General features: G+C 45.7%; 1 protein-coding gene across 2 annotated transcripts in view; it reads right to left on the bottom strand.

Moving 5' to 3' along the window:
• Positions 1–15436, bottom strand: part of LOC147692604 (semaphorin-3B-like) — a 525181-nt gene that overhangs the window by 50556 nt on the left and 459189 nt on the right. For both annotated transcript variants that reach the window (XM_086938809.1, XM_086938808.1), the window contains exons 8-9: positions 9616–9758; positions 3880–3997 (exon numbers count right to left, since the gene is read on the bottom strand). In XM_086938809.1, coding sequence (XP_086794935.1) covers positions 3880–3997; positions 9616–9758 — 261 coding nt within the window. The remainder of the gene's footprint in view (positions 1–3879; positions 3998–9615; positions 9759–15436) is intronic.

The raw sequence follows: 15436 nt of genomic DNA, 5'->3' as shown, positions 1-15436 counted from the left end.
AATCAGACCAATCTTGAGACTGCGTTTTCTGGGTATCCCTGAACAGCACCCTGTACTGCTCAGTGGTTAGGCCGAACCCTTCAACGAGTGTATTTTTCAAGATTTGGTAATTGTTAGCATCCTCCACCCTTGTGGTGAGGAGCTTGTCTCTTCCTTTGCCTTCAAAGGAGAGCCACAAGATAGCTGCCCACTGACTCTGGGGAACGCCCTGCACAGTGCAGGCCCTCTCCAAAGCAGTAATCCATTTGTGGATGTCGTCCCCTTGTTTAAAGGGGGGCACTATCTTACCAAGGTGTTTCGTATCGAAACTCTTTTCCCTATTACTAGGTACATTGCTGCCACCAGTGGGGACTGCCCCACTTAACTGTTGCTCTCTAGCAAAGGCAAGCCTCTTTTTGGCCAGGGCAAGTTCTTCCCTTTCAATCCTTAGATTGGCTGCCCTTTCCTTAGCTTCGTACACTCTCCTCTGAGGGGACGTCATCCCTCTCTGAGACGAGTTGTGAGAGCCATTGGTTTGAAGGGATCTGCCAGAGCCTCTTGACAGAGATCTGGCTCGTCCATTCCCAATGTTAAGCTGACCTGATAGTGGCCCCAGGGGTCCCCCAGTACCGCTATCATGTTTGCTTAAGTTGGACCTGCTTAGTCTGACGACTTCTACCTGTCCCTTATCTGCCTCATCCCCAGAGAGATCCTCATCCTCATCCTCCTCCACATCTTCGTTCTCAGTTGCGAGGTGGATGAGGTCAGGATCGTCCCGGGTTCCCTCGAGGGGAGGCATGTCTCCTTCTGGATTAGAAGAGCTACGAAGTTTCTCAGCTCTTCTGGCATCATAAGTCTCCAAGAGACCAATCAGAAAGGACGTTGTGGGGTTAGACCCCTGCTGAATCTTCCTGGAGTGACACAGTCGTCTTAACTCCTTGAAGCTCAGCACAGTATATCCTGAAGGGATGACCTGTGGAGGGTCAACTGACACAAGGGGAGACCCAGAGTTTCCTCCTTTGTCCGACATACTGTTTCTAGTGTGGTGTAAGTGATGCACCTACCTACACTACGTGTTTACCTACTGTACCCTTGCTAAGAGTTGTAGCCAAGGTGTGCTAAGCCTTGAGGAGCTACAACAGCTGGTTCAGTAGAACTCAGAGTATTCTAAGCTTTGGTTATATGTACTAACAGTACTTGTGCGATCTTTCAACAAGATATTCTTAGGATACGTGTGGTAAAACAACAGCAAGCTCAAATCCCACCCGCTGCTCACCAATGTGAGAAGTTGGCCCGATATGCAACGTTCGCTATTCTAGCGACCGCTATGTATCGTTCCAACGACCCTTATGGTGTTTGGTTGTAAGTCAACCTATAGACCAGCTATCCTAGTAGCGTGGATACGAGCAGTCTAAGGCTAAAGACTCGAGAGGGCGCGTTAAGCCAGCTGTTTACCACACATGTACCCCTTGAACACCCAGTGAAAGGACACCACACAAGTGTTATGAAAATAAACAGGATATTTATTAAGAATCACAACAGCCCTGTACTCTTTATGAGGACAGGGTACTAAGCACAAACCAAATCTCTTTAGCAAATACTTCAAGTGCACAATTAAAACAAGTGTCCGAGGACACGGAAAGGTTTAAGGTCTCGGGCGGACCCGATAAGGCAAGTCGGAAGCGAGGGACTCGGGACCCTAGAGTAAGGAGGCTATGCAGGCACCGAAATGCCGAGTTACCTAGCCACGAGGGCTGCGGCTGCACAAGTCTTACAGGCGTCGGGGTCTTCGCTGACGAGCCAGGAGCCGGAAGGAAGGAGTTGCTGGCCGGCGACCAGTGCTGAATAGTTCGTAGAGATCCAAGCCTGGATCGGAGATTGATGAAACCTGAAAGCAGAGGGGACCAAGTTCGTACTACTAGCCAGTAGTCAGAGGGTACCAGGAGGGCACCGGTTGGCCGTCACCTCGACTAGGTGAGTGGGCGACGCTAGGCTCTGCAGTCTCACGGACCAGGAGGCGTTGTCGGCGACCACGGTGGAGGTGCGAGCTGTCCCACGAAGGATGATGCTGTCGGCGTCGCTGGGCCCAGGATGGGGCAACAAGCCTTGGCAGATCTCAGGGCCACGTGGTGGGCCTAAGATGGCGTCCGTGAGTGGACCAGGAGGGTCCGGGGTGCTTCTCGCAAAGATGGAAGCAAGGGCCAGTCTGGAGCAACCAGACCAGCAGTGATGATTCTCGGATGTCGTCACAGAAGGGCACAAGCCAGCGGCGAGTGACCAGACAACGTGCTGAGCAGCGAGCAGAAGGGCCCCACGCAGATCGTGGAGATGCTGGGAGACTGCACTTCGGTACTAGAGCGGCTCAGGGTCGGGGCTTCTCGGACCCCAGAGCACTCACCAGAGAGTTACCTCGATGGTCGTGCTGGTTTTTAAGAGCGTGCAGGTTCTGATGATGGCCGGTCCCTCGAGGTCTCGTCGCACCCACAGATCACAGCTGAGCTGATGACGTGGGTAGAGGTCAGAGGTGCCAGGGAAGCCGGTTCTCGTCGAGCTGGGCCGTCGGATCCTTGAGGAAGGACTTGCAGCAAACCGCAGAGTTCTTAGATGGTGCCCGCTGATGCAGGGTGACTACTCCTTAGTCACAAGGGAGAAATCTTGAGAAGAGTCTTGAGTGTCCTTTCGTAGAAAGTAGTTCTTGATTCAAAGATGATCTAATTTGGAAGGGTCCCCGCTCCGGTCTTTATCCTAAAGAAAGGGGTGGGTACATGACTAGGTCCTGCCCTAAGGGTGGGACCAGGAAGGGGGGTAGTTACGCCCCTCTCCCCTGCCGGACTTTCCCCAGGCCAGGGCTGTCGCCCCCGGAACTGGTTCTAACCGGCAGATGCGTAGTGAGCACCGGGGTGCCACTCCGCAGTCACCTTCTCGCCAAAGCCCTACCTACCCAGAATACACAAACCCTGTCTGGGACGGTGCGAACAGCGCCCTCGACAGGAAACCCTTTGTCCAAGTGCTCCTCGCTGGGAGGACTCCCAGCAGCAGGAGGTCAGACTTGTGTCTGTGGTGGCAGCATCCATTTTGTGGAGCTGAGGCTTCAGTTAACTTTAACCGGGGTTCACAGTTACGTACATGTCGTGTCCCTCTAGAAGGGTGGGATGCTAACCTCATCGCCAGAGTTGGTGAGAGGGCAGCACCCCGATTCGTATGACACCTTACTCGACATGCCTTGATAACGCGACACCGGAGTTACCGATATGGTACGCGTTATCATGGAACAGCTATTGGGTCTTGATTCCGCAAGCTGCAACCGGGCTCGGCTCGGGCCTGAGCCTAGCTCACACGAGCCCACGCACTCTGCCTTCAGGATTGTTAAGGCCTGCCATAGGAGTGACTGATAGGAACTCGGGTGTCCATTGTATGGTTAGATATAGAGTTACTATACCTAAAGCGAAGGGTGGTTACACGTCTTCGCCCCAGCTGTCGTGCAGCCAGTTGTGTCAAATTTAGGAGGCCAGCCAGGGGTGGCATAATACATGCTTCAGCCCCTGGCGGCCCTGGGTACACCTATGCCCTGCGTTACGGGGTCTGATAAGGTGGCCCAGTACCAATTGGTAAATGCACCTAGGGTACATATCGTAATTTAGAAAGAGAACAGCCAGGCTGTGGGTCTGATTAGCGGGCCCACAGCCAGAGAAAGTCGTAAACCAGTGAAACAAAAGCAAAAAATCTGGGTGATCATAGGATTGCAGACCCTACTCTCCTACAAAACCACAATTAAATATGCTTCTGTTATAAATCCTTTCAATGAGGAGACCCTGTACATACATAGACCCTGCAAAGCTGCGGGCCACCAATGCATTTAATCTGCTGTACCTGCCATTGGAGCCCTAGCTATCCACTTACGTAGATCGTCAAAGAAGGTTTCTCCACCCCCATCACTTCCAGGCACAGAGCACACCAGTCGAGCCTTGAGAAAAGTTGTCCATTTGTTCACCAAGCTTCTCTGCCCGCCCAGATCATTCTGCGGAGGATCAGATTCAAAGAACAATCAGTTCCAGGCATACTACAGGGCAACAAAAAAACAATAATATAAATGATCATATAATTGACCCTACTATATTGGCAATTTTGACCTGTAGGAAGCAGGCTCTGTATATACTATACCAACGTAAGGTATAGTGTGCACAGAGTAGAGTGGATCCCCAAAGGTAGGCAGAGGTAAAAGTAGATAGCACCTTACTCTCTATTTGTGGTAGTGTGGGCGAGTAGTAAGGCCTTATCAAAGAATAGTGTTAAGCATTTATTGTACACACTCAGGCAAGAATTATGTCACATACTCAAAGATTGAACTTAGACCAATTTGTTTGTATTAAACTATTATTTAGTTGTATTTTATTTCTAGAACTAAGCCAGGCGTGATGCAGGTAAGTGAAATAATATTTTGCAAAAACAATACAGTTGAATGCATTGTATGCACTTGCTTTGTATACAGGTAGGTCAATTATTTAGAAACAGATGAGATTCCTTTTCAGTTACTTTGCAGGTACTGTATGATTACTTTTTAGATTACTTTTCTTACTCAGTGTGATATGCCTAGGTATCACACTAGGACATTTCTTAGATGAAAGGTGAGTAAAACAGTTTTTCTCAAAACACAGTTTCTTAGGTTCCCATACAAAACCCCTGCACACTGACGTTTTTCAGAGAAAAACAGTCAATGCAATCCTAAGGAGGAAAATAGGATTATCATTTTGCAGGTAATAAATGGTCTTGAGGGGTGAGTTTCCGGGGTTAGAACAAGGGTTCCCCCATGGTCAAGGATGCACTCTCAAAGCACCCTCAGTGGCACTAGGTGCAGAGTGCTGAGGCCCAATGTTAGCCAATGGGTGATAGGGAGCCTCTGGTTAGTGGCTGCTCATAAGCAGGCCACAAGGTTGAGGGAGCACAGCTCCTGGACTTAAGCTCAGGGCAAAGGGGGGGTTTCAAGTTTGCACCCAGGGTACACCTAGGGCAGCTGGGTGCTGTTTTGGAGTCGGGTGCTCTGTTGTTTTCAATGGGGATTCTCTGGTTTGAGCAAACACTGGATGCTAGAGCACGAAGATCTTCTGAAGGCAACCACCGGCTAGAGAGGTAAGTTGGGATGCGGTGGGATGCCGGGACACTGTCGGTTAGGCCACCCAAGGCCGTGATGCGTCGGGTGCAGGGGTGTCTTTTGGTGTCAGATTCATCTTACCGGCTCTTGTCGCGGGGGGATCCTCCAGAAAGGGGCTGCAGGCGTCGTTGGGAGACTCAAGACAGGTCAGGGATCACAAGATCCCAGTCAGGAATGCCGAGGAGACCTCCTTGTGGTGTTGGGCCACTCGAACTCTGGCAGTGGGGTGCAGAGTGGGGCAGACTCGCGGATTTGGCCAGAGCCAGAGTCTGTTGGTGAGCAAATCTGTTGCTCACGGGAGACAAAACCTGGTTGGGGAAGGCAGGGCAGGTCCTGTGGGTTCTGGGGGGCTGCTGGCTGCAGGGCACCTATGGTTTTCGCTGGAGCAGGTCGAGATCGGGAGAGACCGGTAAGGCTGGGGCAAAGTCAGTTGGTGCCCTCCTCTTCTTCTTTCAGCATGGCTCTTCAGTCCTTCTTCTTTTTGTATCTTCTTGTCTGAGGAGGCAAGGTTCAGGGTTGCCCCTAAATACTACATTTAGGCGATTTCAGGTAGATAAAGGTTGGGACCAATGGGTCCAGTCCTTGGGGTGGCTACACCCCTATTATGCCACCCGCACCAGTGGCATAGTGCACCCAGCTATAGGGGTATAGGGGTGGCTGCCCGAGGCCATAGTAGGATGTAGGCATATCAAACAGGGATGTGTGCCACGTTGAATCTTCACTTTGTTCTTAACCAAAACACAGAGCCTGCAATGGCAGTGTGTGTGTCAGGGTACAGGGCCTCTAAGGGTGGCACAATAAGTGCTCCAGCCCTTAAAGGCCTTCCTGTGCCACAGTGCCTATGGTACCTTTACAAGGGACTTACATGTGAACAGAGCGTTGCCAATTTGGGTGTGCAACAGAACATATTTAGGGAAAGAACATAGGCCCTGGGTATTTGGTTGGCAGGAACCCAGGGCACACTTTGTCAAAGAGCATCAACATCAGGCAAAAAGTGGGGGCAACCATGCAAAAAGGGGCACTTTCCTACATGGCCTGTCCACAACCATGCTACAAAGGCAGATTTAGAGCATTTAGGAAGGGGAATGGGTAATACATGTTGGAAATAGGTTTACCAGAGACGAGTGGGGCTTTGGATTCCATAACTGTAAGCTCTCATTTCATCATGAACTTAGTTTATGTGATTGTGCTTAAATGTGGAGTGCATGGAAATCTTGCATCCTATTAATTGTGTCCTCTGCAAGGGACACTTTGCATTCAACACAAACTGGATGTTCCCTGGACAAAATAAGAGCCATTCAGTTTCGCTCTCATTGGAGCAGCGCACGAGTCTGTGCCTCACAGATACTATAACTGTTCAGTTCTGGATGCAATCTACATTTAGGTGAGCAACCTAAATGATTGCTTCCAGATTTACCTAGTGCTAGCTTACCCCCTGCTCAGGATGCTTGAAATAGGCAGGGCCGATCCACATCCCAATGGTAATGTATTGCCTCCCCTTTTGTGTTGATCTGAGCAGAGGGTAAGATGGCACTTGGTAAATCTGCACTTTAGCACTCCCAATGCTGCTCACAACAGTTTTAAAATTATCATATCCGCTACTCTACTCTATAGGGTCGGGCATTGCCCCGTGTTTTTAGAATATTTCATCACTACTCTGCACTGGTCTGCTCTAAAATGTACTGCTTGGACTGCATAAGGACAACCTGAGCAAGACAAGTTTGTGACCTGTTTTTCGTTTAGCATCGATTTTCATCATCAATATTGCCGAAAAAAAAATTCATATAATTAATGGTCAAAGCAAATGAATTCCTAGGCCATTTAAAAAAAAAGGAGATCATATTATTATTTTTTTTTAAAGATATTTAGTATTGCCCCAGATAAGTGGATGTTATAATAAGGAATTGTTAGAGTAATTTTAAGTTGCTTGTATATGTTTTAATCAATGTTCCTGTGATCTTATTACAAATAATGCACTTTATTGTCATCTATGAATGGATAAATGCAAAATATTTGCAATTATATTAGTTTCTGCTAACACATGTCATTTTAATTAGATGCTGCTATAATGTTATTTGCTGCTAGCATAAGGCACTTTAGTAAGCTTAATGCATTATTAATTGTTATTACAAAGTTTTTAATATTCTGTAAAAAGATGAAATTTATCTACACATAATTGGTGGATCTTCCTAGGATGTTAATAGTTTTGTATATATATGCTTATTTGTGTTTTTTCTATTTTTCTTTTCTTGTTTGTAATGATTTTAACTAATCAACAAATAAAAATCTACCAGTGTACAGATTGTCATCTGTGGCTCCACAACTGGCCTGTATTTTGCGCAATTTGCACATGGTTTGCAAATCTTTGTGTTTTATGCACTGACTGTTGTTTTAAACCCTTTTTAAATATGGTTCAGCCGAACATTCTCAGCACGCTGTCTGCAGACCTGTCCTGCAACAGGTCCGTGTTTTGCGTATCGTGCACACTGCTCCAACCCTATGCGTAAAGGCTTGTTTTGCTACGTGCTCTGTTTGTTTCCTATTCATTTAGCGAAATAAGACTCAGCTAAATCTTCTCTGTTGGTATTTAGCGTTGCCTTGACTATATGGTGTTATTTAGAAAGTCATATATCTTCATGCTTTTTTTACTGCTTGTAAAAGTTTTTATTAACCATACAATACAACTGACTATGACTATGGTATTGTAAATAATAAATAAAAAGTTACAATTAAAAGAACACTTCTCTTCGAACAGTGATTTTATTATGTTGTTACTTCTGTTGTACAATGTTTAACGCCTAATATTAGCCTTGACTGGGTGACCACTGTACCTTTTGGGGAGTTAAGTATAAAAGAGGACTAGTTAGCTGTGCAATTGTACTCAATGCACTGTGACACCAGAGGTAAACTTCTGCTACTTAGAGAACTGACACTAACCATTGACTGCCTGTGGTTAACTAAAACTCTTTTAGAGTGCTCAAACTCTCCAAAGGCTGCAGTCAAATAGTGAAGGCTTACTCTATGAGGTGGTTTGTTTTGCAACTCTTGAGGAACAAAATGGGGGTTTATTTTCAGAGCCGTCAAGAATTTAGTACTGGAAGAGCGAGAGATACGCGAGGCAAGGACCGACAGGCATTCCCAGAATTGTGCAGATAGCCAGAACCAGCACAGATTGTGGTGCTAAAGACTATCCCCCAGATTCAGCAAAAGTCGTGTTTTGCGAGTCCTTAGTAGCACATTTTAAGGATTCGCTATTAAAGACTCGCAAAACGGGATGCATGTAGAAATCTCAATAATTTTAGCGATATCTACAGCTTCCTTATTTGCGATTCGCTAATTGCTAATCGCAAATAAGGAATGGCTTTCCCATTTATTCCTATGGGCCTAAAGGCCCATTGGAATGAATGGGGAGTCATTCCTTATTTGCGATTAGCAATTAGTGAATCGCAAATAAGGAAGCAATTCCAAGGGTGCCAGGGTGTCCAAAGGACACCCTGTTGCACCCCTGAAATGGTAATGTCCACTGGTGTTGCGCACACACATGTCCCAAGGACATGTGTGTGTGTAACATACAACTTAGAAAAATGCACTAAAGTGCATTTTTCTAAGTATTTGCTATTTACCACGTAGTTAGACTTAAGAGTAAAGAGCGACCCCAGATTGCGATTTCGCACTTTTAAAATGGTTCATGAATTGCATTTAAGGAATCTCAAATTGAGATTCCTTAAATGCAATTAATCGCAATTTAGCGATTTCTACATTTGCGATTTTTGCATTTGGGATGATGCATCCCAAATGCAAAAATAGCGCTCGCAAAAGGCTAGATTCTGGTTTGATGAATCTGGCTGAAAGCTTCAGGTATTTTTGGAAAGCTGTGTAGAGGTCCAGTACTGGCACGTTGGGTAGTGTTGAAGTTTGGGATTTTGCTGCGATTCACCAGGGGCGGCCTTAGGCATGTGCATGCTGTGCACCTGCACAGGGCCACCAAACCCCAGGGGCCACCACGCCAATATATATCCTTAATATAATAATCCTCTGAGGATGGATACATATTTGCGTGACGGCCCCTGGCAGAGATTTGGCGGCCTCCGGCTCTGTTCCACTTCAAAACACCCTGACCCCAGGGGCCACCACGCCAATATATATCCTTAATATAATAATCCTCTGAGGATGGATACATATTTGCGTGACGGCCCCTGGCAGAGATTTGGCGGCCTCCGGCTCTGTTCCACTTCAAAACACCCTGACCCCCCGTCTGGGGGGCTCCGGCCCGCCCGGACCACCTCTTCCTGGGCCCCCTACCTACGCTCCCTGCCCAAGGCCGCCATGAGCCTAGAGCCGCCCCTGGATTCACAGAAGGTGTGTAGGTGCCCACTACCAGCACAGTTAGTGGTGTTGCAGATGAGGCTTGACGTACACTGCCACATTACATACCAGATTTACCAGCACAGTGCTACAGGAGTGAAAGCATAAAATCCCCTTCTTACCCTGCAGACCTGACCGATGCGGGAGTAAGAAGGCTTCCCCGTTCCCTGCCCCTCCACCGCTGTCTCCCGGAAGAAAAAGTAGATTTTGTCATCATCTGGGTTTTCACTCTCTGGGATCCAGAACACATTTACAAATCGAGGCTCTGTGGAAAACAAACAACAAAAAACTCAATTAGAACCAGAGGTGGGCAAAACAGAGCAAATGTGTCTCCATTTGGTTTATGCAACGTGCTCAAAATGCCAGCATTTTCTGAAACTGTTAAAACAGTTATCATATTTGGGAGAATAAAATCTGTAAAAATGTACTTCTGTTTGCAGAATTTTTATGGAAACCAGTTTGAAAAGTACCACATTTAGTTGATTTCTAAGTTGTTTCTTAATCGTTCTTAAAAGACTTTTCACAGAAATCGGTATATTAAGAGGATTTGCTATGCATTAATGGTGTACTTCTTGGAATTATGCGCATGTTTGTTAGCACAGTACTGCTGTGAAATAACGCTGCTCACAAAAGTCAGTGTCCGCTGAGATTGTTTTTCATGGGTGTTGTATTGAATTTCTTTGCATTTTTCAGTGGCGGATGGTGGCAGGGAGCAGAAAAAAATAAAAATACTTACCTGTGGGTCCCCAGCCGAAAACTCTCCTCCGTACGCACTGTATCCTGCCTCCCGGAAACACTCAGGCTCCCAGACTGCCCTAGCCAATCATGACGCTGCCATACAGCAGCCTTGTGATTGGTCTGAGCACCGTGGTACGACGCTCAGGGAGGGGCTGAGAGCTTGTGCATGTTCTCCACCCATTCTGTACAGTACAGCCGGTGGAGAACATGCACCACAGTTTGGCCGGCCCAAGACGGCAGGCCAAACCATCATGTGCACTTATGATGCAGCCACCACTCCTCCCCCTGCAGGCCTCACGCGGGCCCAGCCCCGCCCTGCCCTAACATGGAGCGTAAAGGCAGACTTAAAATACAATGATAATAACCTTCTGTTATTATCATTTCATTTTTACTTTGCTCTGCTGTTAGCGCAGGGGGGGCAAGACTCCTACCCCATAGCGGAGGAGCATCCCCTGCATCTCAGCAGCATAATAAAGCGGTTTGATCATTTACACAATTACAATTAAAGACTGTAAAATGTTGCATGATAAAATGTACTAAAAATAAATTGATTAATGACACAGGCCTGCTAGGATCCATGTGCCAGTCATCAGGCCACGTTAACAGAACTTTGCTTCTGGTATGAGAACAGCCAACAGATATCTTGCTTCTATGATGGCCTCCATCCAGACAATGATGTCAAGGTTGAATCCAATAAAGGGAGAACAGATAGCAGAATTTAAATATTCTGTGCCCAGTTCTCAAACGATGACTTTGAAAGTCACAGTATTCACACGGGCATTTACACCCAAGCACTGAGAACATTTACAACATTTCTGGATTTCTTAACCCCTCCCACGCTCATGACGAGCTCAGCTCGTCATGAACCACGGTTCTCGTGTGCTCGTCATGACCGTTAGAACGCTCACACGTGGGGCTAAATCCCCTGCTGTGCTGGGCGTTCTAAGGAACGGGCGTGGTCATGACGAGCTCAGCTCGTCATGAGCACACGAGAACCGTGGCTCATGACGAGCTGAGCTCGTCATGAGCATAGGGGCGATGTGCGCGCCCCCTCCTCACCACCATAGTGGGGGAATCGGCCCCGCAGCGAAGGGATTAAAGAATTGAAAGAGTACTGGGAAATAGTGGCTTCAAACGTTCCTAGAAGCGCTCACATGTGTCTCCATTGACATAAAACAATATGTACAAGTGTATATTTGCGTTTTGTACCATTTTTGTTTCTCCGCTAGGAAACTGCTTCTCAGATGAAGTGAATTTCCATCTCTTACAACACCATCAATTTTCTGAGTGTTTCAACCCATTCTCACCATTGCCAGTTTCTGGGTGGGAAACTACCCAACCTATAAATCCTATCCCCATGAGAGATTTTTTCACATAGACATTCCACTATAAGAGGGGTAGGGCCAGGTGGGGGGATTTCGACAGACGAGGGAAAATTCATTATTTATTTAATTTTTCCACGTGATTGTCTGTCGAAATCCCGCCCACCCGGCCTCACTGCCCCAGCGCTCTTATCTGCACGGGACGCGGCTGGGGCTGACCATCATCCTGACTAATCTTTCAACAATTGCCCTCCCCAGTTTCTCCTGTAGACCATCTATTCCTCCCAGAGTTCATGTCTGACTGATCATGTGGCTGCCTTGTGGATGGATGTGAGCTGATACTTTCATAACAGACAAGGATAAGCCAGCACAGTTAACCATTTAGCTGTATGAATACTGTTTTTTATTTACAGATCACCTGCCACAACTCTGCAATCGTCACTTTTAGTCATATAGACACTGGCCGACCTTGATTTTGTATGGTACGAGTCACAGAAAAAGGAGTAACTTAACTAGTCTGACCAAGTAAATGAATACCATTTAATAGTATACCAAAGTGTTGTATTTGAGCAATCTGAAAATCTGCCCGGGATTCGGTCTCTCCGAACTTATGTTGGACACCCCTGCATTAGACGTTGCCCACAGAAAGTCTCAACTCAACCCCAGCTAATTCAAGCTTGAGTTAAGGAATTACGATATTCACTCAGTATTAATATAAAAGCTGGCTACAGCTATCACTTCAATTGCAATAAAGGAGGCAGATCCAACCTGAGGAAACCCCATCTGACCACTTACGATTCGTTTAGTCTCCATCCAGTTGATGGCATACTTGTGTGTGGGCATCTTTGTTCCAACATGGAGAAAATTGCCGCTGAATCTAATTATATGTAAACTGGCTACTGTTATCTAATATGTGTTGTTTTCATCTGGTAATTTTGTTTCCTTTGTGTTTTTACTTTGCTTACATAGTTGAGTGGCCAAAAGACCCTTGTGCTGGAGATGCAGCGAGTAAAATCCATTTGTAACTAGTTACTTTTCAATTCCTCCAAAGGTCTTAAGATGTAAGGAGGGGGTGCAGGATTGTGGCCCAGCTATGTAAATCCCTTGAACCTTAAAAACGCATTGAGGACTGGGAAACATCTGGAAAGCTTGTCAGCTGCTGTGCAGCAACACGAGGTGTTGAAAGCAAGACTTCATCAGTTTAAAATCAGTACAGAAGTAGGCACCTGGGGTTTGGTGCAGGTGTGAAGATTACGTTTGAATATCAGGCAGGATTTTACATATAGATTCATCAAAGTCCCCTTTTGCGAGTCTGTATTAGAGATTATTAAGGAATCGCTATTACAGACTCGCAAAACGGGATGCATGTAGAAATCGCAATATTTAATGCGATTTCTACTGCTTCCTTATTTGCGATTCGCAAATTGCGAATCGCAAATAAGGATGCGATTTCCCATTCATTCCTATAGGAATGAATGGGGAGTCAATCCTTATTTGCGATTAGCAATTAGCGAATCGCAAATAAGGATGCAATTTCAAGGGTGCCAGGGTGTCCAAAGGACACCCTGTAGCACCCCTGAATTGCAAATGTACACAGGTGTTGCGCACACACATGTCTAAAGGACATGTGTGTGTGTGTAACATACAACTTAGAAAAATGCACTAAAGTGCAGTTTTCGCTATTTACCACGAAGTTACACTTCGCGGTAAATAGCGGACCCATATTGCGAATTCGCAATTTTTAAAAGGTTCATGAATAGCATTTAAGGAATCTCTAATTGAGATTCCTTAAATGCGATTCTTTGCAATTTAGCGAGTTCTGTAATTGTGATTTTTGCATTTGGGATGATGAATCCCAAATGCAAAAATAGCGCTTGCAAAGGGCCGGATTCTCAGAATCTGGCCCTTTGCGAGCCGATTTTACTTTGATGAATCTGGCCTTTAGAACCAGTGGCCTATGTGCTTCTAATCTGCCCGCGCTTTCTGAATTTTGAGTGACACATTTTGAGACTAGACACATTTTGAGACTACTGTTACGGGCATGTGATGTGTCCATCATTCAGGTTGCAGAGTTAATGCTCTGACACGGTACATCCAGGCGACTAGCATAAAATGTAATAAATAGGCAGCAATGCAGCACTGCGTAAGGCACAGATGATGATATATAACCATGCTTATTATCCTTGAATGAACTTGGAATTACTATATTTACACATTTTAAAATTATTTATGTTTATATATCTGGATATTTACACAAATTGGCAACGTGTTTCCTGCAGGGCCGGCTTTAACGGTGGTGGCTCCCGGTGCGACAATGTTTGTTGGTGCCCCCAGTGACCACCTCCGTCATGGATTCTCTGACCAACACCTTTTAACAGTGCCCCTCAAGTCTCCCTAACCACTCTCTCTCAGATGTATTTAATTAGTGAAATAGCGGCACTCATGCCAGTGTAGGGTGCCAGAGCATTTGCATCACACACACATTACACAGAGACAATCAATCATACCTGTTTAAATCAGTGTATAGGAAATGTTACATAAGACAGAGGACCAGAAGGTATTGGAGTGACGTCATCCATACCGGTAGGCAGTATAGTTTAAGAGTGCTTGGTCTGAAGAAGCTCAAACTCAGAATTTAAAACGAAACACCATAGTTGGAGGTTCTCTTTAATAATAATAATTGATTTCTACCCAAATGAACCCTTTTCTCAACATTAATCTATGCTCTAATCTATACTTTGCAGTGTGGATGCAGTTCTTTGATGACAATAGCTCACTGTTCATTATTAGGATTTTAACTTATAACTTGCAAGTAACAAAAGTATGCCTCTTACAAAACAAGTAACCCACTGGCCCATTTACATTATATGCAGTTTGTGATCTGCATGGTACACATTCTTTACATTAGGCATATTAACCCCCTCACTACTTTGAGTCAAAACCAAAACTAGACAAAACTCCGATCTCTCTCCATGAAGAACATTAATCACCGGAGTTATCTTGACATTTTTAGTCTTGCTTGGAAATTGCTGGAGGCAAGAAATGCGACAGCAGCTGCTTTTAAAACCACAGCAAACTTGCAAATGTGGTCCCATCTGAAGTCAAGCCCCCGGTGCGGTGGCACCGGTCACACCGCCCTAGTGCCGGTCCTGGTTTTCTGGGATAGGTTTAATATTTGCATTTGATCTTTCAATTACTCTGATGCAGCAAATGTAAGTTATGTTCATATGATATATAACAGGTGAATTACATTACTTTACTCCACAGTCTATGTTCACTGAATTACAATTATAAAAACATTAGCGAACTGTGGGGCATATTAGCAAGGGCATTATCGCCACTTTAGCGGGACTTTTTCCCACTAAAGCGGCGATAATTTTATCGCCCTATTAGCAAGCTGTCGCTAACAACAGTTAGCGACAGCTTTTAGGCGATAGCGACCGGTTTGGGGCCCGCTTTGCATGTCAGCGATATTTATCACTAAGGACATGCAAAGTGGGCGTACCCAACCTGGTAGCGACTGAAAGCAGTCGCTAACACAGCTATTGCCTATTAGCAAGGAAGGCGAAGCAATAGTAAAATTCACGCTAAGCGTGAATATCGCCAAAACCTAACGCCTGCTCAGACCACTTCTTAACATGTATATCCAATGGGAGGTGGATATTCAGGTGAAGTCCCTATTAAGCGTTAATGCCTGAATATCGCTGGATTAGCACATTATCTCAGCGATAATATCCGATGCGCAGCGATTAAAAAAAAGCGCTAAACTCATTTAGCGATAAATATCGCTATTTGTTGCTAATATGCCTCTGTGTTTTTTTCTTTGTTCCGCTTACTCGTTATAATGTATATCGACAGAAACATAGGCTGTTTTTCACACATG

Source organism: Lissotriton vulgaris, chromosome 9 (genome assembly GCF_964263255.1).
Source record: "Lissotriton vulgaris chromosome 9, aLisVul1.2, whole genome shotgun sequence".
Taxonomy (NCBI): domain Eukaryota; kingdom Metazoa; phylum Chordata; class Amphibia; order Caudata; family Salamandridae; genus Lissotriton; species Lissotriton vulgaris.
Note: the sequence above shows the minus strand (reverse complement) of the source record. Positions and strands in the feature narration are given on the sequence as shown.